Below are 22,735 nucleotides of genomic sequence, written 5' to 3'. Positions count from 1 at the left end.
TGCGCTGCCAACCCTTGTGTGCGCCCACCGACCAAAATATTGCGCAAGTACGTGATGACGTCGGGATGCTCGCCCAACATCATCGCGTATATTTTACGCCCGATCGGGTCGAGCGAGCACCCGCAAGCGGGATGTAAATTCCTGCTCACGGTATTACTTCAAAATGAACCATATTACTCATTATAATGTGCATTTTTTCTGGTACATAATCCTGTAAAAAGTGTAGAACAATGAGAATGTATAATCATTATCAGAATATTCTCCTTTGTCATGTAAAATAAATCTGTACTTATAGTTACAGAATTTTTATTCATACTAGTGCACAATATTCATTTTCAAAAATTAATTGTGGGGTGAGTTATTTATTCTTTCATGGGTTGTGGCCCCCTACTAGATCATACACACCATTCCTCCCCCCACCCCTCCACAGCCCCTGAAACCCGCCCATAAGTCCCTCGCTGGGCCTTGGCTGGCAGGCCCCACTAATACCCCAAGGGGAGAATTTTACAGTCAGTGAGCGGGGACGGGGCCCGCCCGCCGACGCATAAAATAACATGCGGTGACGTTAGGCAGGCGTCCCGATGTCACCACACATCATTTAGATTTTTAGTTTGGCAGGCATGCAGCCGACTGTCAAAGACCTATTAAGGCCTGCTTAAAACTAATTAAATCAATTAAATGAGCTGCCTGTCCAACCTTAAGGTTGGCGGGCAGGCGAAGAGCCCAGGCAGCCTTTGCATTTTTCATGGAACCTCAACCACAGGTGGGATGAGGTTTCATGAAGTTTTTATAAATTAAATTAATATTTCAATTAATGTTCATTGACATGTCCCAGCTCATGTGACACTGTTACATGAGGGGACATGTCTTTAAGTATTTTCAATTCTTTATTTATTTAAGTGCCCCGGGGAGATTTCTGCAGCCTTTTGCGTGCATGCGCGAAAGAGCACAGACCCTGAGTCAGGGAATCCCCATGCCCCCGTCCGCCTGCACAGGGAGCACTCAGAGCTCCAGTGCTGGGGATTGCAAACCCAATTCAGGCATCAAAAATCCTTGAACTAGTCACAGCACAGTCAGGTACAGAGTAAATCCCCCTCTGCTCTGCCTCAACCTAAGATGACCACCCCCCGAATGTATAGTGCAACATTTTTTCCATTTAATAACTGTCCAAACACATTTTACAGTTTTTATAGCCAGCAAACAGAAGAGACTTTCACTTTATTTAACTCATTCCTAGAGGTGAAAAGACACTGTCTAAACCATTGCTCCATTCAATTTAATGTTCACCACACCAATATATTAAAGCATTAACAATGCTAAAGTTCCAGGAAATACACCAAATGCTACAAAATCTAATTAAAGCTTTCTAATAATATTCAAGAGACATGCATGAGCAATGGATATTTGTGCCAAATTAGTGATATCACATTTACTCAAGACTTACCATAGATAACCCACTTCCCAGACTGCTCCTTCCACTGTTTGGGCGATACATTGATACCAAATTATCAATATCTTCTTCCTCCTCCTCCTCAAGGTAATCCTAAAAATCACATAATATCACAGTGAGCACTGGGGAGTTATTCTAATATTCCAAAGCTGTCGTTTGTGCAATATTTTTGACTATTTAACATTTTTTTGTATACCATAAACACAGGAATGGACAGGACCAGAAAAAAATCACGCTGACCCATTTTGCTTATCCCAATGTTGAAAAAAACCCCACACCATTACTTAATCTCTTACATCCCATTAATATAGAAAAATTCAGTGCAGTACTTTGGGTACAGCATAGGTAAGTAGTATGTTGATACTGATTCTGCTTTGAACAGAGAATAGAGCCACCACAGCGAGAATTAATGATCTCAGGGTAAAAGATACCCTAGGAAACAGTGACCATAACATGGTAGAATTTAGCATTCAGTTTGAGAGTGAGAAACTTGGGTCAGAAAGAACTGTGCTAAACTTAAATAAGGGTAATTACAAAGGAATGAGGGCAGGCTTGGCTGGAGTGGACTGGGATAGGATTTTAGCAGATAAAACAGTGAACAATGGCAGATATTTAAGAAAATAGTTCATGACTCTCAACAAAAGTATATCCCAGTGAGGAAGAAGGATTCAAGGAAGAAGGAATGATTCAATAAATCAACCATGGCTAACCAAGGAAGTTAAGGATAGTATCAAACTAAAAGAAAAGACATAAAATGTGGCAAAGATTAGTGGTAAACCAGGGGATTGGGAAAGTTTTAAAAACCAACAAAAGATGACCAAAAATAATAGAGGGAGAAAATAAATTTTGAGGGTAAACTAGCAAGTAATATAAAAATGGACAGTAAGAACGTCTTTAAATATATGAAAAGGAAGGGAAAGAAAAAAGTGAACATAAGCCCCTTACAGAATGAGGCTGGGGAAATAATAATGGGGAATCAGGAAATGGCAGAGGAGTTGAATAAATACTTTGCTTCAGCATTTCATGGCTAACCAAGGAAGTTAAGGATAGTATCAAACTAAAAGAAAAGACATAAAATGTGGCAAAGATTAGTGGTAAACTAGGGGATTGGGAAAGTTTTAAAAACCAACAAGATCATCAAAAATAATAGAGGGAGAAAATAAATTTTGAGGGTAAACTAGCAAGTAATATAAAAATGGCCAGTAAGAATTGTAGAACATGGTAGAAGACACTAATAGCATTCCAAAAATACTAAATAATCAAGAGACAAAAGAGGTGGAGGAAATAAATACAATAACTATCACTAGAGAAAAAGTACTAGGGAAACTAATACGGCTAAAGGCCAATAAGTCCCCTGGGCCTGATGGATAGCTTCCTAGGAGATTAAAGGAAGTAGCTACACAGATAGTGGATGCACTGGTAGTAATCTTCCAATAATCATTAGATTCTGGAAAGGTCTCAGAGGATTGGAAAACTGCCAATGTAACACCCTTATTCAAAAAGGAAGGGAAACAAAAACAGGTACCGATAGGCCAGTTAGCTTAACATCTGTTATTGGGAAAATGTTAGAGTCTATTATAAAGGATGTACGCATTTAGAATTACATAATATAATCAAGCAGACTCAACACGGCTTCATGAAGGGGAAATCACACCTGACAAATTTATTAGAATTATTTGAGGACGTAACTAGCAGGATAGATAAAGGGGAACCAACAAATGTAATATATTTGGATTTCCAAAAGACATTTGATAAGGTACTGTGCGTAAGGCTACTTAATAAGATAGGAGCACTTGGTGTTGAGTGTAGTATATTAGCATGGATAGAGGATTGGCTAACTAATAGAAGACAGAGTTGGGATAAGGGGGGCATTTACAGGCTTCCTGTAACTAGTGGAGTGCCACAGGGATCAGTGCTGGGACCTCAATTATTTACAATATATATTAATGACTAAGAAGAGGGAAGTGAATGTACTATTGCCAAATTTGTGGATGATACAAACATAGGTGGGAAGGGAAGTGGTGAGGATGACACATGGGGCTGAATTTTCCATTCATTGGGCAGGCAGGCCTGACCCAATTGCAGGTGGGCGTGGCGCCGATTGCCGCCAGCGATCGGGGCCGTGCCGCCATTTTACGTGGGCGGGCCAATTAAGGCCCACCCAGCGTGATATTTGCCGGGAACCGCTATGCGCTCCCTGTGTGGGTGGTGGGGGGGGGAATCCCTAAAATCGAGAGTGCAGTCTTTTGCGCATGTGCACAAAAGAGCGTACTCATCTCCCTGAGGCTAAGTGCAGCCTCAGGGAGATTGCCTCGGCTTTTAAAAATATTAAAAATAGAGAAAAGAAAAACCCCTTACATGTCCCCTCATGTGACAATGTCACATGAGTTGGGACATGTTCATAATTTCCATAACAATTTTATTACAATTTTTAAAACCCTACATGAAACTCCATCGCGCCGGTGGATAAGGTTTCATGGTTTTTCTAGTTGCCGCCAGGGCTCCTGACCAACCCGCCAACTTTAAGGTTGGATGGGTAGGTCCTTTAATTGCTTAAACGATCCTGTCAATGGCTTCAAGTGGCCATTGACAGGTTGGTGGGCCCACAGCTGATTTTGCTGTGCCCACCCCTCCTGAAAATTTAAATGGGGCGGGATGACGTCAGGGGCTCCGCCTGGTGTCATCCCACATCATTTTACCGCTCGCCGACAGTAAAATCCTGCCCATGGAGTCTACAGAGGGATACCGACAGGTTAAGTGAGTGGGCAAAAAAGTGACAGATTGAATATAATGTGGGAAAATATGAGGTTATGCACTTTGGCAGGAAGAATAGAGGAGCTGAATATTATTTAAATGGAGGAAGACTGCAGAAGGCTGCAGTACAAAGGGATTTGGGAGTCCTTGTGCATGATTCACAAAAAGTTAACATACAAGTTCAGCAGTTAATAGGGAAGGCAAATGGAATGTTGGCCTTTATTTCAAAGGGAATGGAGTATAAAAATAGGGTAGTCTTGCTAAAACTATACAAGGCATTAGTTAGATCACACCTGGAATACTGTGAACAATTTCGGTTCCCTTATCTAAGGAAAGATATGTCGGCATTGGAGGCGTTCCAGAGAAGGTTCACTATGTTGATTCCGGGTATGGAGGGATTTTCTTATGAGGAGAGGTCAAGTAGGTTGGAGCTGTACTCATTGGAGTTTAAAAGAATGAGAGACGACTTTATTGAAACATATAAGATTCATAGGGGGCTTGACAGGTTAGATGCTGAGAGGTTGTTTCCCCTTGTGGGAGAGCCTAGGAGAAGAGGGCATAATCTTAGAGTAAAGGGTCACCTAATTGAAACAGAGATGAGGAAGAATTTCTTCTCTCAGAGGGTAGTTAATCTGTGGAATTCTTTACTGCAGAAGCTGGGTTGTTAAGTATATTCAAGGCGGAGATAGATAGATCTTTAATCAGTAAGGGAATCAAGGATATGGGGAAAAGGCAGGAAAGTAGAATTGAGGAATATCAGATCAACCATGATCTCATTGAATGGCGGAGCAGACTCGATGGGCTGAGTGGCCTACTTCTGCTCCTGTATCTTATGGTCTAACTGTGCAGGATACAGTAACCAAGGACACAACTGGAAGCCATTTTGTCGTTTCTTTTTTCACTATCAACTCAAATATTGCACAATTAATAGACTCATGTTTTATAAAGGACAGTATCTTTTGAAAAAATATTTATTCATGTTGTTGCTTTATCACCCTCTACATTTAGTTTACAGTGCAAAAAATTCTTCTATTCTTTTATCTTATTCCAGACGCTAAGAAACTAGGCTGTAGCCCTTAAACTGCCACATTACATACTTAACACAAAACCGCAGTCATTGGTTAGCTAGCCAAAAGTTATTTCATATTTATTTTAAAAAGTATTAAATTATTCCTCTATCTTAACAGTACTGCCGCCTTCACAGATAATGAAGCTATTCTATACAAATACAAAATAATTAAGAACTTTGCATTAACTACAATTAATTGAATTCAACCTGCATGGGGAAATTTGTGCTGTGGGGAACACCAGCTATTACTCAGTGGTTGGAATGGATCTGAACAGCCTGAGCTTTTAACCTATCAATAGCTTTATTTTAGTTTCTATATTTGTGAGAAACACTCATGTCACTTTGCATTTAAGAATATTAAAAGCAACTGTAACCCATAAATGTGTTCAACTCACCGTGGTTTCATTGAGATCTCCAGGTACAGATTTACTCCTGAGGCTAATGGAATCTTCATTCCCCGATGTGCAGGATCCACTCAGGTCCAACTCAGATCTACTGTGATCTGTACCAAAGGAATAGTAATATTATGTGGCAAGACAATGGGTTATAGGTCACCTTATACAAAGAAAATGTATTGAAAGTCTACATCACCATTACCTTGGCTGGCTAGAGTATGCTTTAGGCTAGAAGGTGAAATCACCATGCTGATGTTGCCTGTTTCATGGCTTTGCCCTCCCATTGAATATTATATCACAGCAAACATCCAAGTAAAGTTCTTGCACCAGGTGGCATTCACATTTAACAGAGCGTCATGTTAAGGAGTATTTATGAGCTAAGATATATATCATGGAATATTGATATCTGGGAGTGCATTGTTGTTAACCACTTACTTTCTGAGCAAGCAAAATTATATTCCCATGTGTATGGTTCTCAGGGTGCCCACGCTTTGTGAGCTCTCTCTTCTGTGCATGTGTCTAGAAATTGTGCAGGAGAACTGCATTATTATGTTTTATACAATAAGTTATCTAGAGTAGAAAAGCTGGTTAAGGATTTGTTAAGTGGGCATGTTCTGAACAGGGTGAATTAATATTCAGGGGTACGTCAGGCCTTCAATCTGTCTTGGACAGAAGGTATTTAACTGTGCTTGACTAGACCGAAGTAGATTGCTTGAGAGAATAGACTTCCAAAGCAAGACACACTCTTTTTCTGTGGAGCCTATGATTTGCCACCATCCTACCAAGAAAAGGTTGCATTTCTTTTAATTGCTTTGCCCACATCTCCTGAGAAATTGGGGGGTAATTTTCTGAATTTGCATAATCAGTGGGGGACTCAGCCATTGGCAAACTGGAAAACTGGGGTGCACTGTTTACAATTTTCTATTCATTAATGGATATGTGTTTCTAGTGTTCTCTGCCAGTAACATAAACTAGGAAGTCAGCTCCTCCATGTCACCTGGGTCCTAGTTCTGCTGGTGATGGAGGGTACAGTTTCGGTGATTTTTTATTTATTCAGTCATGGGATGTGGGCATTGCAGGTTAGGCCAGGTCTCCATTTATGATCACTATGTTTTCCATGTGAGGGGGGAACCAAGGATCATTGCTTAGGGTAGTCCTCATTGGAACTGTTTGGGGGGAATTTTACGGCTTCTCCCAGCAGCTGGGTTTTCCAGTCCTGCCGAAGTCAATGGACTTTTGAATGGCTTGCCGCATTTTATGGTCCAGCCCCTGCCATGACAAGGTAGTAAAATTCCGCCCCATGTTTTAAGAACTGTATCAGCTCTCCTATTACTTGCCCTTCGATTAGCAGTGATGTACTTTTCTAGGGTGAAATGGAAATATTTTACTCACACAAACATGTCCTAGTTTAATATCTGCTAGAATATGGTCGGTGTGTATGGGGAACACTAAAACCATAGATGTAGTTAGCCTAGTGACTATCATCAGTTTAATGAAACCATTTAATACATGCATCACTGCAGTTTGTCCTTTCCTCTCATGCTTTTTTCTGCAGGAGGTGAGACATTTTACTTAAATGAAATGACCCACAACTCCCATCTTAAAACTCAGCCGAGGATTGATAAGTTCATGAAACAGCTTGGGAATTCAACCTATAGCTTCAGCAGTGCAATAATGATTGCTAACTGTTGCATTTTTAAGAAAAGCATTGAGACATACACACACCTGATGAAATGGAATATTTGGAAATTGCTATTGTAGGCATATTGTGTTTTCGTCTGGCCAGATCCTCAGGCACACAGTTACTCACTGGTAGAGTGTGAATACTTTCTGAAGATTCTGCCTACCAATCAGAAGAACATGTCAATCAATGCAAATAAGTTTTGTTGAAAGAAACTTAATGCACCTTACTATACTTTTTATAATTCCCTTTTATAAATCAACATGCCAGTCTTGAAGAATCAGAAATGCTATTTGCCAATCTCAAAAGATACTTTCAACGCATAGGGAGGTGCATGGAACACAACCTCAGAACAAGTGAGGGCTCAGTTCCCATGACAATTCCCAGTGCCAAGCTTAGCACTGGCTTCCAGTATTGAGGAAGAGTTTTAATACTTAAATCAAAACAGCACACAGGGGCATTTATCTCTTTGTTGTTCCTTTCTCACTCAAAATTCAGAGTTCCGCCAGGGACGGAACCGGAAATTCCTGCCCAGTCAGTGGACTTTTGGCTGCTCTCCAAAACTTTCCGGTCTTGCCTGCGCTGGCTGGACTGGAAAATCCCGGCTGTTGTCGAGCAATACCAACATAGATCTCAAGGGTGCTGCTTATATCATTAAATAGCAGATGTTGAATGAAAACAGATTTGGGCTTGGTTGTGATAACCTTCACAATTTCATAGTTTTTAGGCACAATTAAGGCTCACATAAAGGCAATTTGCATTTATATGGTCTCTGTCATGATGTCGGGGCATTCAAAAGCACATTACAACCTAATGAAAGTTCTTTTTAAAAGTATAGTCACTGTTGTAGAAAATGTAACAGACAATTTGCACGCAAGGGGTGGGATTTTCCTGCCCCACCCGCTGTTGGAATTGTCTGGTCCTGCCGATAGTCAATGGACTTTTGGCTGGGCTGCTGACTCTCCCACAACGGGTCTTGCCACAATGGGGCCAGAAAATCCTAGACAAAAAATAAAAAATACCTGGAAAAACTCAGCAGGTCTTTTTTGTTTTTATTTTTATTTTTGTTTTTGTTTTTATCACCGGAAAACCATAGTCTAGGTCTCACAGAAAGCAATATATTTAGCAGATACTCTAGAATAGTGATGTCGATTGAGGTATAAATATTGGTCAGGACATGGGGCAATTATCCCAAATTGTCTTCAAAATAATGCCAGGAGATCTTTACATCCACCTGAGAGGGTAGACAGGGCCTTTGTTCAACACCACATGCTAACGGTAGCACCTTGATAGTGCAGCACTCTGTTCCTACGATACTGGAGCATTAGGCTGAATTTTTTGCTCAAGTCTACTTGCGCCACAAGCTCTTGACTTGGAGGTGAGAGTGCTACCAACAGATGCCAAATAATGAAACGCTGATACTGGCCACTGTGTGAGGTAGCAGAGGGGGCCTCTTGGCCATGGTGTCATTACCAGGTAGGGAGTTGCAGCTTCCAGGGAAAAAGAGGGAGGAAAATTCATCAGTTTGATCAACTTCATTGAAAACATTATTCACACTTTGTGGAATAAATATTTTCATTTTTATTCTTTTGGAATTCACATGGGATAGGAAAGAGAAAATATTATGATCAAAAGAATGTCAGAGCAAGGAATGGCCATTCAATTTGCCCTTTTCATTCATGTCCGATTTTAGGACCTGACCTGAAGTTCTTTTATTTTTTCTATCCGTTTTCATGGTAATTCTATTCCCTATGAAGTCAGTAATTAAATCAGCTTTGAATCCTCCAGATCAATCAGCAGTTACTTCGCTAGGTGGCACACTGTTCCATGTTACTAAGTCTAAGAAGACAGAAGTCATTTCTCAAAGAGCAAGGAAAGTTTTTGGTACAGTATATTTTCTTCAAACCCTATAAACTTTCTGATTGGTCCAGCAAGAACTAGGTTGAGGCAACAGTGTATTTACAACTCATCTGCTGAATGCATGATTTATCTGATTCCAATCACAGCGCTGGATTTTACATCTGCCCATGGGCACGGATAAAATATAATATCCACAGATATGACGTAGAGCTTATGAAAATTCTAACGAGGAATTATTCTGATGTTCAACACGGCTTAATTTAATTTCTGATTACATTCTCAAGGTAATGTCAGATTTTGAGCAAAGCTGTCTAACTTACCTCCTTGTCATAATCTGACACAATGCTCAGTTTGCTGGTCGCTGCTGAGATCTGTAGAACTGGAGTTGATGTTCTGCTGTGGTTAACAAACAGTAATGAGGACCTGCGATTATCAGCAATTGTGTGAAGCGCAGCGCAATGTACTGCAAATGAATTACTCCTGTAGTAGCTTGACAAAAACTACTAAATCCAGACTTACTAATGTGTGGATGGATTTTCATGATCAGAGTGCACATTTTCTATCCCTTAAGTCCTTAGGGAGGATACGTGGGATTTTGACACATGTACCACTGGTCAGTGAGACTCCGCACCAGCAGCAATAGTTAAAGAAAAATAGCTGTCACCTACACTGCTAAATCATTTAGAATGCAACTGCTTTTCAAGGAGCTCTGTGCAACAGGTACTGAAAGCCTGGATAGTCCCTGGCTAAAACTGAAACTGCAGCTCAAATTGCTGTGTTAAATTACCCTCATGTCAAAATTTTATGCATATTACAATATTTATGCCATTTAAGTGCAGATGACAGAGGCCAGTCTGGGAATCGAGTTCATCCTTCCATAGAAACTCAAGGTCCACTCATCACAGAATCCAACTCATTCTTTAAGAAACCCAGAGCTTGTGCCTATCCAAAAGACCATTCCCAGTATTAGTCATTCTATGTGAAGAAGTGCTTCCTGGAATTAGTCTTGAACATAACCTGCCATTTCCCAGTTTTGTCACTTGTTCTGAAGTGGAGGTTTAACTTGGTACTCAGGGTTAGCATTTTCTATTCCACTGTAGTATCTTATTTATTTCTATAAGGTACCTCATTACACTCCTTCAGGTTGAAGAAAGCAATTTTCAAACTTTTTCTCATAACTAAATTCTCTGACACTACAGCTCAGTCATTTTACATGAGTTACTGGCAAAACAGTGGAGACATTGGGATTCAGTCTTTTTGCATGGTTTGGATGTTTTCCTGGTGCTTTGGCGATTAAAACTGAATGCAGTACTCAACAGAAAACCTGACCAGAGCATGATACTGCTTCAGTAGTCCAGGCTCAGACTGTTAAGGTTTATTCAATGGATCTGCACTTGCAGCAAGTCAGAGAAACAGTGCAGTGAGGTAATCTGTCTCTAACCTGCACTTCCATCTAGGGAGTCTATGTGATCGAGTCAAGGACAATTCAGCTTTCCCAAGGCTCTACTGATTCAGCCTAGAGCTCAACATTGTTTTGTGAACTGTTGCTTTGCAATGACAGAACACGAGTCTATTTTCACTTCCATACCTCTTGCAGCCTCGCTCATAACTAGCTTAGCAACATTTGTTAACTAAGTTTGCCCACATTTTTTCTTCCAATATGCAAGACCTCTTAACTATATGCATTGAATTTCCTCAACAATGGTTCAACCCACTTGCAAATATTGTCTAGGTTCCTCTGTAACTGAATAGCTGCTTCAAATTCTACCACCCTACTCTTGCTTGTAGTATGAAAATTTGGCTAATTTACATTGGGCCATAAGTTACTAGAGTAGGGCACCTCAAGATTCTGAAGGGGCTTGAAAGGGTAGAGAGGTTGTTTTCCCTGGCTAGGGAATCTAGAACACAGGGGCACAGTCTCAGGATAAGGGGATTGATCATTTAAGACTGAGCTGAGGAATAATTTCATAGGAACATAGGAAATAGGAGCAGGAGTAGGCCATTCAACCCCTTGAACTTGCTCCGCCATTCAACTAGATCATGGCTGATCTTCTACCTCAATGGCATTTTCCCACACGATCTCCATTTCCCTTGATACCTTTAATTTATTGATCTCTGTCTTGAACAGAATCAATGACTGAGCCCCCACAGCCCTTTGGGGCAGAGAAGTCCAAAGATTCATCACCTTCTGATTGAAGAAATTCCTCCTCATCTCAGACCTAATGGCCTACCTCTTATTTACTTAAAGCATGAATCTTTGGAATTCTCTTCCCCAAAGGGTTGTGGATGAAACAAGGGTTGAGATAGAGGGAATTTTGGTCTCTCAGGAATCTAGGGAATGTGGGAAGCAGGCGGGGAAGTGGAGCTGAGGCCAAGTATCAGCCATTATTGTATTGAAAGGGTTCTTACATTGTGAAATACCAGTCCAACTATCTGCAGTAGTTTTAATTTGTATTTACTGCACAAATCCAATAATTTATTGAAATTTATGGAGATTTTGAAATTAAGGTAATTTATGTGGATAAGAAATAGTAAGGGCTCTAGAAGCAATTCCTGGAGCATTTCACTTAGTATAATTCTCAAACCCAACATCTTTCAGCCCATTTCATCTCCAACTTTTAGCTAAAATATCTTTGGCTACATTAGTCACTCCACTTCACAAGTAATTAATTGGTTGTAAAATATTTTGAAATGTCGTGAGGAGATGCAATTTAAATGCAAATTGTTTTTTCTTCTTGTCAGCTTGTATAACAGTCTTTCTTTTTGAACTTATATCAGACTTCCAGAGTTTAGCTATGAGATCATTGAGTTTTCCAGCATCCTTTTGCGATATCATTTATTCAATAAAGTCAAGATCTATTCCTTCAGATTGCCACTTACAACATTATTTTTGAGGTAATCCTCAACTTCGTTCCCAGTGGTCAATTCTATTACTTTTCTAGTTGCTAATGTAAAACTAATGGGCTTTAGTTACCTGGGTTTGTTTCATCATCTCTCTTGAAAATAGGTATCACATTAACATGTTTTTAATTCAATGGGACATGTTCTGTAATCATTTACACCCCATGATAATGGTTTGCACCTTGTAGACATCAGGCAGAATCATCCCAGATTTGCACTAAGTGCAGTAGCTGGTGCACAAAACGTTGTTTTACCCGCCCGCAATGGCGGCTTCTCACGCTGTAATGTCCCAAACCCGCTGTATTAATTATGCATTCCTGGGAAACACGACATTTTCATGGTGGGCGGGCTCTGATTCGCCCGCCATGCCATTACCTAGCTGCTTCATCATGCTGGGTGCCACATTTAAAGTATAGCCACGCGCACACCTCTCAGTGCTTCCAGCCCAGGGCTGTGCAAATAAGACATGGCCCTGAAAGGCAAGATGACTGCAGTTCCCAGGTTTAGTGATGCATCCCTTGAGCACCTTTTGGACACTGTGGAGGCCCGCCCTGAGGTCCTGCAGCCCAGATGTGGCCGCAGGAGCAACAGCAACATTACCATTCTGGCTTGGTAGGTGATGGCAGTGGTGACCAGTGCCAATGCTGCACTGAAGAGGTTGGCTTTCCAATGTAGATAGAGTGTGAATGATCTCATCTGTGCCGCCAGGGTAAGGCAACCATCTCATCACTCTAAACTCACACACTCAAGCCCATCACACGTTCAGTGGCATCTCACTCACTGCCAGCTCAAGGGAACGTCCACCACGCACCCTCCCCTCACTCCCCCCAGCATGTGCTTGAGTACTTACTTCAGCCTGTGCTGCCTTGGTCCGCACACCACTAGCCCCCACCCTTCTCGGCATGACCCTCACTAGAGCCCTTGTCCTGGCACCACACTGAAAGTGAGCATGGAAAAAGCGACTTGACTGTGTCCCTGCAAATGCACGGCGCCTCTTCCTTGGTGTTCTACAGGCAATGCTCATGAGCACAGCCCAAGGTAGTGTGCACTCAGCCAGAGTTCCCCTCAAAGTTCAGGTCGCCAGTTGCACACCTTTTAAGGCAGTCGAGAAGCACGCAGTTCTGAAGTCATGCCAACATAGGTGGTAAATTTGATGTGGGGGGCAGGATTCTTACTCTTTCACACACACCCTTACATCTCCATCTGGCCTTATTTTCTCTGGAGACTGCCTCCTCAGCCCTCACCATCTTGAGGCCACTTGCACAGATCAACTTGTGCCCCCACACACACCCTGGGATACTCAATACAGCCCTCAAGCTGCAGCCTCTCCCCTTGCCTGAGGCCGCTTTTTAACCCTTCCTCAAGCAAGCCCTAGCCCTGCAGCTGTACAAAGCTACCCCTGCCTTATGGCTGGTCTGGTAGGTAGAGACCTGCCCGTGAGCCTCATTAAACATGCTGTGGTGCTGGCTGCAAAGCCTGGTGCTGATGACTGCGAGTGCTGCCCAAAGCAAGATAGACAAACAAATCTCGAGGTCCTGAGCGAAGTGCAGCTCGCCAAGTGCACGTCACTTATGTGCAGTTGTGAAACATGCTGGTGTGGGCGGATGCCTGTCTCTTTATGGGGTATGTGGAACATTCCTTGTTCCAGTCCTACTCCGGCCCCCTTCCACAACTCTTTCTCCGGTACATCGATGATTACTTCGGTGCTGCTTCATGCTGTCTTCGGAACTTGGAAAAATTTATTAATTTTGCTTCCAATCTCCACCCCTCCATCATTTTCATGTGGTCTATCTCTGACACTTCCCTTCCCTTCCTTGACCTCTCTGTCTCAATCTCTGGTGATAGACTGTCCACCAATATCCATTACAAGCCTATCGACTCCCACAGCTACCTCGACTACAGCTCCTCACACCCCGCTTCCTGTAAGGACTCCATCCCATTCTCTCAGTTCCTTCGCCTCCGTCGCATCTGTTCCGATGATGCTACCTTCAAAAACAATTCCTCTGACATGTCCTCCTTCTTCCTTAACTGAGGTTTTCCACCCACGGTCGTTGACAGGGCCCTCAACCATGTCCGGCCCATCTCCCGCGCATCCGCCCTCACGCCTTCTCCTCCTTCCCAGAAACATGATAGGGTCCCCCTTGTCCTCACTTATCACCCCACCAGCCTCCGCATTCAAAGGATCATCCTCCGCCATTTCCGCCAACTCCAGCATGATGCCACCACCAAACACATCTTCCCTTCACCCCTCTGTCGGCATTCCGTAGGGATCATTCCCTCCGGGACACCCTGGTCCACTCCTCCATCACCCCCTACTCCTCAACCCCCACCTATGGCACCACCCCATGCCCATGCAAAAGATGTAACACCTGCCCCTTCACTTCCTCTCTCCTCACCGTCCAAGGGCCCAAACACTCCTTTCAAGTGAAGCAGGATTTCACTTGCATTTCCCCCAATTTAGTCTACTGCATTCGTTGCTCCCAATGTGGTCTCCTCTACATTGGAGAGACCAAACGTAAACTGGGCGACCGCTTTGCAGAACACCTGCGGTCTGTCCGCAAGAATGACCCAAACCTCCCTGTCGCTTGCCATTTTAACACTCCACCCTGCTCTCTTGCCCACATGTCTGTCCTTGGCTTGCTGCATTGTTCCAGTGAAGCCCAACGCAAACTGGAGGAACAACACCTCATCTTCCGACTAGGCACTTTACAGCCTTCCGGACTGAATATTGAATTCAACAACTTTAGGTCTTGAGCTCCCTCCTCCATCCCCACCCCCTTTCTGTTTCTTCCCCCTTCCTTTTGTTTTTTCCAATAAATTATATAGATTTTTCTTTTCCCACCTATTTCCATTATTTTAAAATATTTTTAAATCTTTTATGCTCCCCCCACCCCCATTAGAGCTATACCTTGAGTGCCCTACCATTCATTCTTATTTAGCACATTCGTTTAGATAATATCACCAACTTCAACACCTATGTGTTCTTTTGTTCTGTTGTCTGTGACATCTTTTGATGATCTGCTTCTATCACTGCTTGTTTGTCCCTACAACCACACCACCCCCCTCCACTTCTCTCCCCTAACACCCCCACCCCCCACCCCCCCCCCCACCCCACACACCTTAAACCAGCTTATATTTCACCCCTTCCTTGGATTCACCTAGTTCTGTTGAAGGGTCATGAGGACTCGAAACGTCAACTCTTTTCTTCCCCACCGATGCTGCCAGACCTGCTGAGTTTTTCTAGGTAATTCTGTTTTTGTTTTGGGCAGATGACATGTCTGGCAGGCTAGCCTTATAATGATATGCAGATGTATTACAATGTGGTTCCCGGCATCCGATGATGAAAAGCTCAAGCTCAACAAGTTTGAACTGTACCTTTAACTTTACCTACACATGCTAGAGAAATGACTGAGGGCAGACATTTAGCAGAACCATCTAGTCTCTTTGGCATCAGTTGTCATTGTGCATGAAGGGGGGACAAGATGCAGGAAAGCCAAAAATCAGTTTCACACCATCGTGAAACCATGGTTGGCAGCTCCACCCATCAATGGTGGTCACGTCTGCTGTCACCGCACATCAGGAACCTAATTTCAATATTTTAGCATCTCATTATAAGCCCTACTCACTGGAATCCTGCCCCCCACATCAAATTTACCACCTATGTTGGCGTGACTTCAGAACTGCGTGCTTCTCGACTGCCTTAAAAGGTGTGCTACTGGCGACCTGAACTTTGAGGGGAACTCTGACTGAGTGCACACAACCTTGGGCTGTGCTCATGAGCATCGCCTGTAGAACACCAAGGAAGAGACGCCGTGCATTTGCAGGGACACAGTCAAGTCGCTTTTTCCAGGCTCACTTTCAGTGTGGTGCCAGGACAAGGGCTCTAGTGAGGGTCATGCTGAGAAGGGTGGGGGCTAGTGGTGTGCGGACCAAGGCAGCACAGGCTGAAGTAAGTACTCAAGCACATGCTGGGGGGAGTGAGGGGAGGGGGCGTGGTGGTGACGGAATCGGCCACATAATTGGAAAAGCTTGTCAAAAGTAAGCATTCTTCCGCAGCTGAGACTGTTCAGCAGCAGCTCCATTGACATGCTTAGAGTCAGGCCTCTGAAGCTTTTCTGCCCACTCAAGCAATGCAAAAGCATAATTCTGCCACCAAAAGCTCCAGACACTTTCATTCCTCAGGCGCAGACTGCAAATGAATGTGCGCTTTAGGAGGCAGCAGAGCAACTGGCTGACTGGGTAAATTGTAAAATCCCCCGTGAAAGGTGATCACAGTGCAGTCACTGGTGGAGGTGCTCACAGCCCCTTGCAATATCTTTATTGAGGCTCGGACCAGTATCCGTCATGATTCAAGCTAACAGTGCAGCCTTGCAGTGTGGGTTAGGAGAATGCCTGAGCCTGAGCTGAGAGCACAGCATGCAGTCCGATGGCTGAAGCTGCCGCCAATTAGGGGCAGAATGGGGCTGAGGTGGGTGTGGTTTCGGACAGCCAATGAGCACATGACACATTGGCCATTCAAGTGGTGGCCAGCACTCTCTTGCACGCGTGAAGGGGCCTGCACACTTAATCATGACAGGTACTCAGTACACCCATGCTAACCCATGAGTCTCTCCCTTTGACCCTGCAGGATAATTATAGGCCGGTTAGTCTGACTTCTGTGGTGAGCAAATTATTAGAATCAATTCTGAGAGACGGGATAAACTCACTTAGAAAGGAACATAACTCACTTAGAAAGGAACAGATTAATCAGGGATAGTCAGCATGGTTTTGTTAGGGGAAGATTGTGTCTTACTAATTTAATCAAATTTTTTGTGGAAGTAACAGAGGATTGATGAGGGTAGTGTAGTGGATATTGTCTACATGGACTTTAGTAAGGCATTTACAAGGTCCCACATGGCAGACTGGTCAGAAAAGTAAAAGCCCATGGGATACAGGGGAATGTTGGATTCAAAACTGGCTCAGTGACAGGAGACAAAGGGTTGTGGTTGATGGATGTTTTTGCAATGGAAAACGGTTTCCAGTGGAATTCCACAGAGCTGAGTGTTGAGTCCCTTGCTGTTTGATGTATATATTAATGATTTGGACTTAAATGTGGGTGGCATGATTGGGAAATATGCAGATGACACAAAACTTGGCTGTTTAGTTGATAGTGAAAAGGATAGCCTGTTGTCTCCAGGGCTCTATCAATAATTTGGCTGAGTGGGCAGAAAAGTGGCAGAAGGAATCCAATCCAGAGAAGTGTGAGGTAATGCATTTGAGTAGGGCAAACAAAGCAAGGGAATACGCAATAAATGGAGGGATATTGCAAGGGGTAAAAAAAGTGAGAGACCTTGGTGTGCATGTCCACAAGTGCTTGAAAGTGGCAGGAGAGGTGGATAAGGGCCCATTCAAAATGGTTGGAAGTGTATGAGGTGAAATAACCAACGTTGGGCACATTACAGAAAGGATATAATTGCTCTGGAGAGAGTACAGAGGAGGTTTACAAGAATGTTGCTGGGGCTTCAAAATTGCAGCTATGAGGAAAGATTGGATAGGCTGGGGTTGTTTTCATTGGAACTGAGGAGGCTGAGGGGTGAACTGATTGAGATGCCCAAGATTATGAGGGGCCCAAGATTATGAGGGGCCTAGATAGAATAGACAGGGATGCACTGTTTCCCCCAGTAGAGAGGTCAATTACCAGGGGCACAGGCTTAAAGTGATTGGTAGACGGATTAGAGGGGACATGAAGATTTCTTCACTGGTGGGTGTTTGGAATTCACTGCCTGGTTTGGTGGTGGAGGAAGAAATCCTCAACTCATTTAAAAGGCACTTGGATCTTCACCTAAAGTGCAGTAACTTGCAAGGCTATGGACCAGGTGCTGGATTAAAATGGGTAAATGGTCTTTTTTTATTTTGTCTTTATCAGCTGGCACAGACATGATGGGCTGAATGGCCTCTTTCTGTGCTGTAACTTTACTATTGTTCTATGGTTGGATCAGTGCAATGTGTTCACCAGATTGTGTCCCGAAGCTACTCTAGAACTAAGTTCCACCGAGGTGTTTTTCTCTGCGCTGGTGGAGGGTGTGCGTGAGCGCTGTGATGGGTCTTCAATGAGGGCATCATCAGATTCTTCTTCCCAGGTGTCTTCAGAGCTTGAGTTGAGGACCTGGCTTGTGGATCCCTCGGCTGCTTCCCAGATGTGCCTGTGAAAGCAAGGAGAGATAATTAATGCATGGCAGGGACTGCGGAACAGGGAACTGACTCACAGCATGGTTGTCTGATGGATGTTGCACAGCTGGATTCTCACTTGGTTGAGCACCTCTGACCTCACCATCAGCACAGGAACGGTCCAGATCATTGCCAGCCAGTTGGATGATTCTATTTTCAAAGCCTGTGAGAACCTTGATCTTGGGCATTCCTCCACCAGTCTGAGACCTGTCCCTTTTGTTGTGTGCCAGCTTGTCCTGCATGAAGGTAGATGGAGAGAATATAAGCAGGGCACCTGTCAGGCCAGATGAAATAGATGCCTCGCATGTGTGGGTGGTGAGTGATGGTGCCATGGACGGGATGAGGACATGATCTGCAGGGCAGATGGTGTGTGAGAGACAGTGGCCTTCACCCAGAGCAGGGGTAAAGGGCTTCACGGTGGGCCTCCATTACTCCCAGTAGGTGCCCGAGGGAGGTGTCGCTAAATTTGGGGGCAACATGTTTCCTCCCTTTGGCAGCCATGGCATTCCATCAGCTTTCAATCCCTTAGAGAGCACTAGCTCTGTATAGGGCCGCATTTTAAATATACTGCCCGGATTATTGAAGGCCTGAGGTGATGGTGGGGCTGGCAAATCAGAGGCTGCCCCACCAGTAAGCTGGAGTGCTTCCCAGGAATGCATTATTAACGAGGCAGGATGCACTGGGAATGGGACAATACGGCATGGAAACCAGCCGGCCGACTTTTTTCATGCACGTTACCGCACTTAGTGCAAATCTGGGATAATTCCACCCATTTTGTTTAAATAACAAAAGGTACAAATCTGGTTAAAATAATCATAAGTTGCCTTAGTTGTCAGCAAAATGAAATGTAGAAGACAATGAGCTGGAGCAAACAGATAAGATAACTTTACACAAAGAAATAGAATCAAAAATACGTAATATTCAAAGTGGAACAGGCAAAATGGTGTGCATCTCAGTGCTCATTATAATAGATTTTAGAAAGATCCAGGTAGGTTGACCTCTTGAAGCAATGTAAAGAATGCCAGCAGAACACAATCTCCATGTCATTACAATTTGTAAGCACCGAGTTAAATCAAATACCGGCCTAATCTCCCAGGGGGACATGATTATGTTTTAAAATATGTGATCCTTTACCTGCCAGACCGTGCTGTGGAGTGTGTACTTTCAATTTCAAAGTCTGAACCTGCATAGCTAATGCTTCTTCCATCCTCAGACTTTGTGTCTAATCCTTGACCATTCCGTAGCTTCAGATTGGACTTGCCTTGCTTTCTGTCAGGACGGATGCTGCCACAGAATAGATAAGAGCATTGTTAATTTTTGCATAATTTACAATGGTGAGGGGGTTGGGGGAAGTAGAGAATGTCACAGGTTTTCTGTTTATTCTTTTGGTGTGCTTGTAATGCCATTTCATCCATATTTTGTGTTTGGACCAAGTTTAATTTAATAGAAATTTGAATATTGCTGAGAAGAGAGACATTTTCCGAAGCTTTCCATCTTTCCCTCATCAGGACAAATCACAGAATCTTTACAGTGTAGAAGGGAGGCCATTTAGTCCATCTTTGAAAGAGCATTCTACTTAGTCCCACTCCCCTGCCTTATCCCCATAACCTTGTACATTCTCTCTTTTCCGGTAGCAATCCAATTCCCTTTTGAATACCTCGATCAAACCTGCCTCCACCACCCTTTCAGGAAGTTCGTTCCAGAGTCCATCCACTCTCTGGGTGAAATCTTTTTTTCCTCACATCACTTATACTCCTTTTGCCAATTATTTTGAACCTGTGCCCTCTAGTTCTTGATACTCTCTTGAGTGGGAACATTTCTCACTATTTACCCTATCCAGATCCCTCAGAATTTTGAATACCTCTATCAAGTCTCTTCTCCGCCTTCTTTTCTCCAAGGAAAAGAGTCCCAAACTCTCCAACCTATCCTCATAGCTACAGTTCTTTATCCCCGGAATCATTCTCGTGAACATCCTTTGTACTCTCTCCAATGCCTTCACATCCTCCCTCAAGTATGGCACCCAGGACTGGATGCAGTACTCCAGATGAGGCCTAACTAGTGGGCAGGATTTTTTGCTTGGCATGCGGGTGCACGCCCGACCCGCTCGAGTGTGAAATAGCGTGTGACGATGTTGGCGAACGTCCCAATGTCATTGCGCATCATGCAATATTTCGGTCAGCAGGCACATGCAAGAGTCGACAGCGCGCCCATTGACAATTAATAAGGTCTTTAATGTAGTAATCAATGGTAATTTTTCGCTGCCCGTCCAATGTTACGGTTGGTGGGTGTGTGAATTGGCCAGGCGGCCTTTGCCTTTTTGAGGAAACCTCATCCAAGGGCTGGATGAGGTTTCTGATATTAATTGAAAAAAAAGATAAAAATGTTTGAACAGAATTTACATCAGCCATATGTTCAGGTGGCTGATCCTGATGAGTGGACACTTTTTTCGGGAATTTGAAAAGCTTTATTTATGGTTTTTGAATTCTTCAGCTCCCTGAGACAGCTCTCTGCCTTCAGGAGCTTTCTGCGAGTGCTCCTCATGGTCTTCAGCACTCGCCCTCTACCCATCTGCACCCCAGGAGCGCTGAGCATTTCAGCGTGCCTTTCACGCTGGCTGGTCACTATTTGGCCAGCCAGCCTGAAATCACAGTCAGGGGCCTGTTTCCCAGCCACACCCAGCTGACCATGCCCGCACACCGAACTCAAAATCCTACCCAGTGCGTTATACAAGTTTAACATGACCTCCTTACTCTTGTACTCAATGCCCCTATTAATAAAGCCTATATGCTTTATTATACGTTAAAGACCATATGCTTTATTAACTGCTCTATCAACATGCCTTGCCATCTTCAATGACTTATGTATATGTACACTGTGGTCCCCCTGTTTCTCCCTTTAAGGTAGCGCAGTCAGTGTAGAGATGGAGTTGGAGTTGAAAGCAGACATGTAATTGCGGCTGGGTATGTTGTAAGTAAACTTAATGTTTCCACCCAAGAAGTGTCTGCGCGGATCAATCCTATCACCAATAGCACAACTTGGCCACCCTACAACAAGGATAAAATAAGATTGAGCAGAAGAAATCAAGTTAAAAAGAAAGGAAAACATACTCACCAGGTATGCCATCGCTTTAAGTTAAAGAAAAATTGTGCCCCAATCCAAATGGCTGAGAAATCTTCTGGAGCATTCCCGACATTTGAAAAATAATACCAAAATTGCAAGACCTCTGAGTGAGAATCCATAAGATGAATGAGAATCCATAAGATAGGTGAGCATAACGTTAAAAGAGTAAAAGAACCTATACATACATTGTGGAATTGGCGGCAGCCCCACAGGCTCAGTAGTTTAGAGAAGCTGGCACACAACTTGCAAGTTAAAAAAAGAAAAAACCCTGCAGAACAGCCCAGAAAAGGGAGAGGAAATCGCTGTTGTGTTTTTTTCCCGAACAGGAACGAAGTTTTACAAAGTTAAATGAGAAGATGACTTTTGGGATCCCACCAAAACTCAAAAAGCACGGGAAACACAGCCCAGAAAAGCTGACAGCTGCAGGGACAGCCCGAGTAAAAAGAAAACGGTGACTGCTTTTAAAGCGGCAATACATTTAAAGTGGTAAATACAAGGAAAATGACTATGGACAGAAAATTAGAAGAGACCCCAGAGAGAGGGCAACTCTGCCAAAAGTAATAAGAGACCCTAGAGTGAGGGCAACTCTGCAGAAGGCAACAAGAGACCCCAGGGAGAGAAAAACTCTGCCAAAGGCAACAAGAGACCCCAGGGAGAGAAAAACTCTGCCAAAGGCAACAAGAGACCCCAGGGAGAGAAAAACTCTGCCAAAGGCAACAAGAGACCCCAGAGAGAGAAAAACTCTGCCAAAGGCAACAAGAGACACCAGGGAGAGAAAAACTCTGCCAAAGGCAACAAGAGACCCCAGAGAGAGCCCAACTCCAGCAAGGGCAACAGGAGACCCCAGAGGGAGGGCAACAAGAAATTAAACAATTGAAAGAACAGTTGATTGTCTTTCATGATCATATGCAAAAGGAATGTGTAACCATCCAGCAACATGAAGGCCATCTCAAACAGAAAATGGAAGCATAGCAGAAGAAACATGAAGAGAGCGCGGGGAAACCCTAGTGATTGAAGAGGGCTTCACAGAAGCCCTGGTAATTGGAGAGGGCTTGCAAGAAGCCCTGGGAATAGCTGGATACAGCCAGGAGACAGAAGTTCAGGTAAATTCCAAGGCAGTGCCAGCTCAGTGAAGCTAGCTGTCTAGCAAAGAGTTGAATAATCAGCTAAATGAAGCCAAAGAGGCTTTGGAAGCAAAAGTCACAGAATTTCTCAAGAAACAGACAGATAATGAAATTTTGGGAGACTCAGTCACTGAACTCAGGCAAGTTGAGCTTGCACCTGAGAGACATCTGGCC

General features: G+C 43.5%; 1 protein-coding gene across 8 annotated transcripts in view; it reads right to left on the bottom strand.

Moving 5' to 3' along the window:
* The window catches only part of sytl5 (synaptotagmin-like 5), a 262,548-nt gene that overhangs the window by 31,319 nt on the left and 208,494 nt on the right, over positions 1-22,735 (bottom strand). For 7 of the 8 annotated variants that reach the window (XM_041211619.1, XM_041211620.1, XM_041211623.1 and 4 more), the window contains 5 exons: positions 19,452-19,601; positions 9,530-9,605; positions 7,394-7,511; positions 5,669-5,775; positions 1,445-1,543 (listed from right to left, as the gene is read on the bottom strand). In XM_041211619.1, the coding sequence (XP_041067553.1) occupies positions 1,445-1,543; positions 5,669-5,775; positions 7,394-7,511; positions 9,530-9,605; positions 19,452-19,601 (550 nt within the window). The remainder of the gene's footprint in view (positions 1-1,444; positions 1,544-5,668; positions 5,776-7,393; positions 7,512-9,529; positions 9,606-19,451; positions 19,602-22,735) is intronic. The other variant, XM_041211624.1, reaches the window with a different exon arrangement.

This window comes from Carcharodon carcharias, chromosome 18 (genome assembly GCF_017639515.1).
Source record: "Carcharodon carcharias isolate sCarCar2 chromosome 18, sCarCar2.pri, whole genome shotgun sequence".
Lineage (NCBI taxonomy): Eukaryota > Metazoa > Chordata > Chondrichthyes > Lamniformes > Lamnidae > Carcharodon > Carcharodon carcharias.
This window is presented reverse-complemented; position numbering and strand designations above follow the sequence as displayed.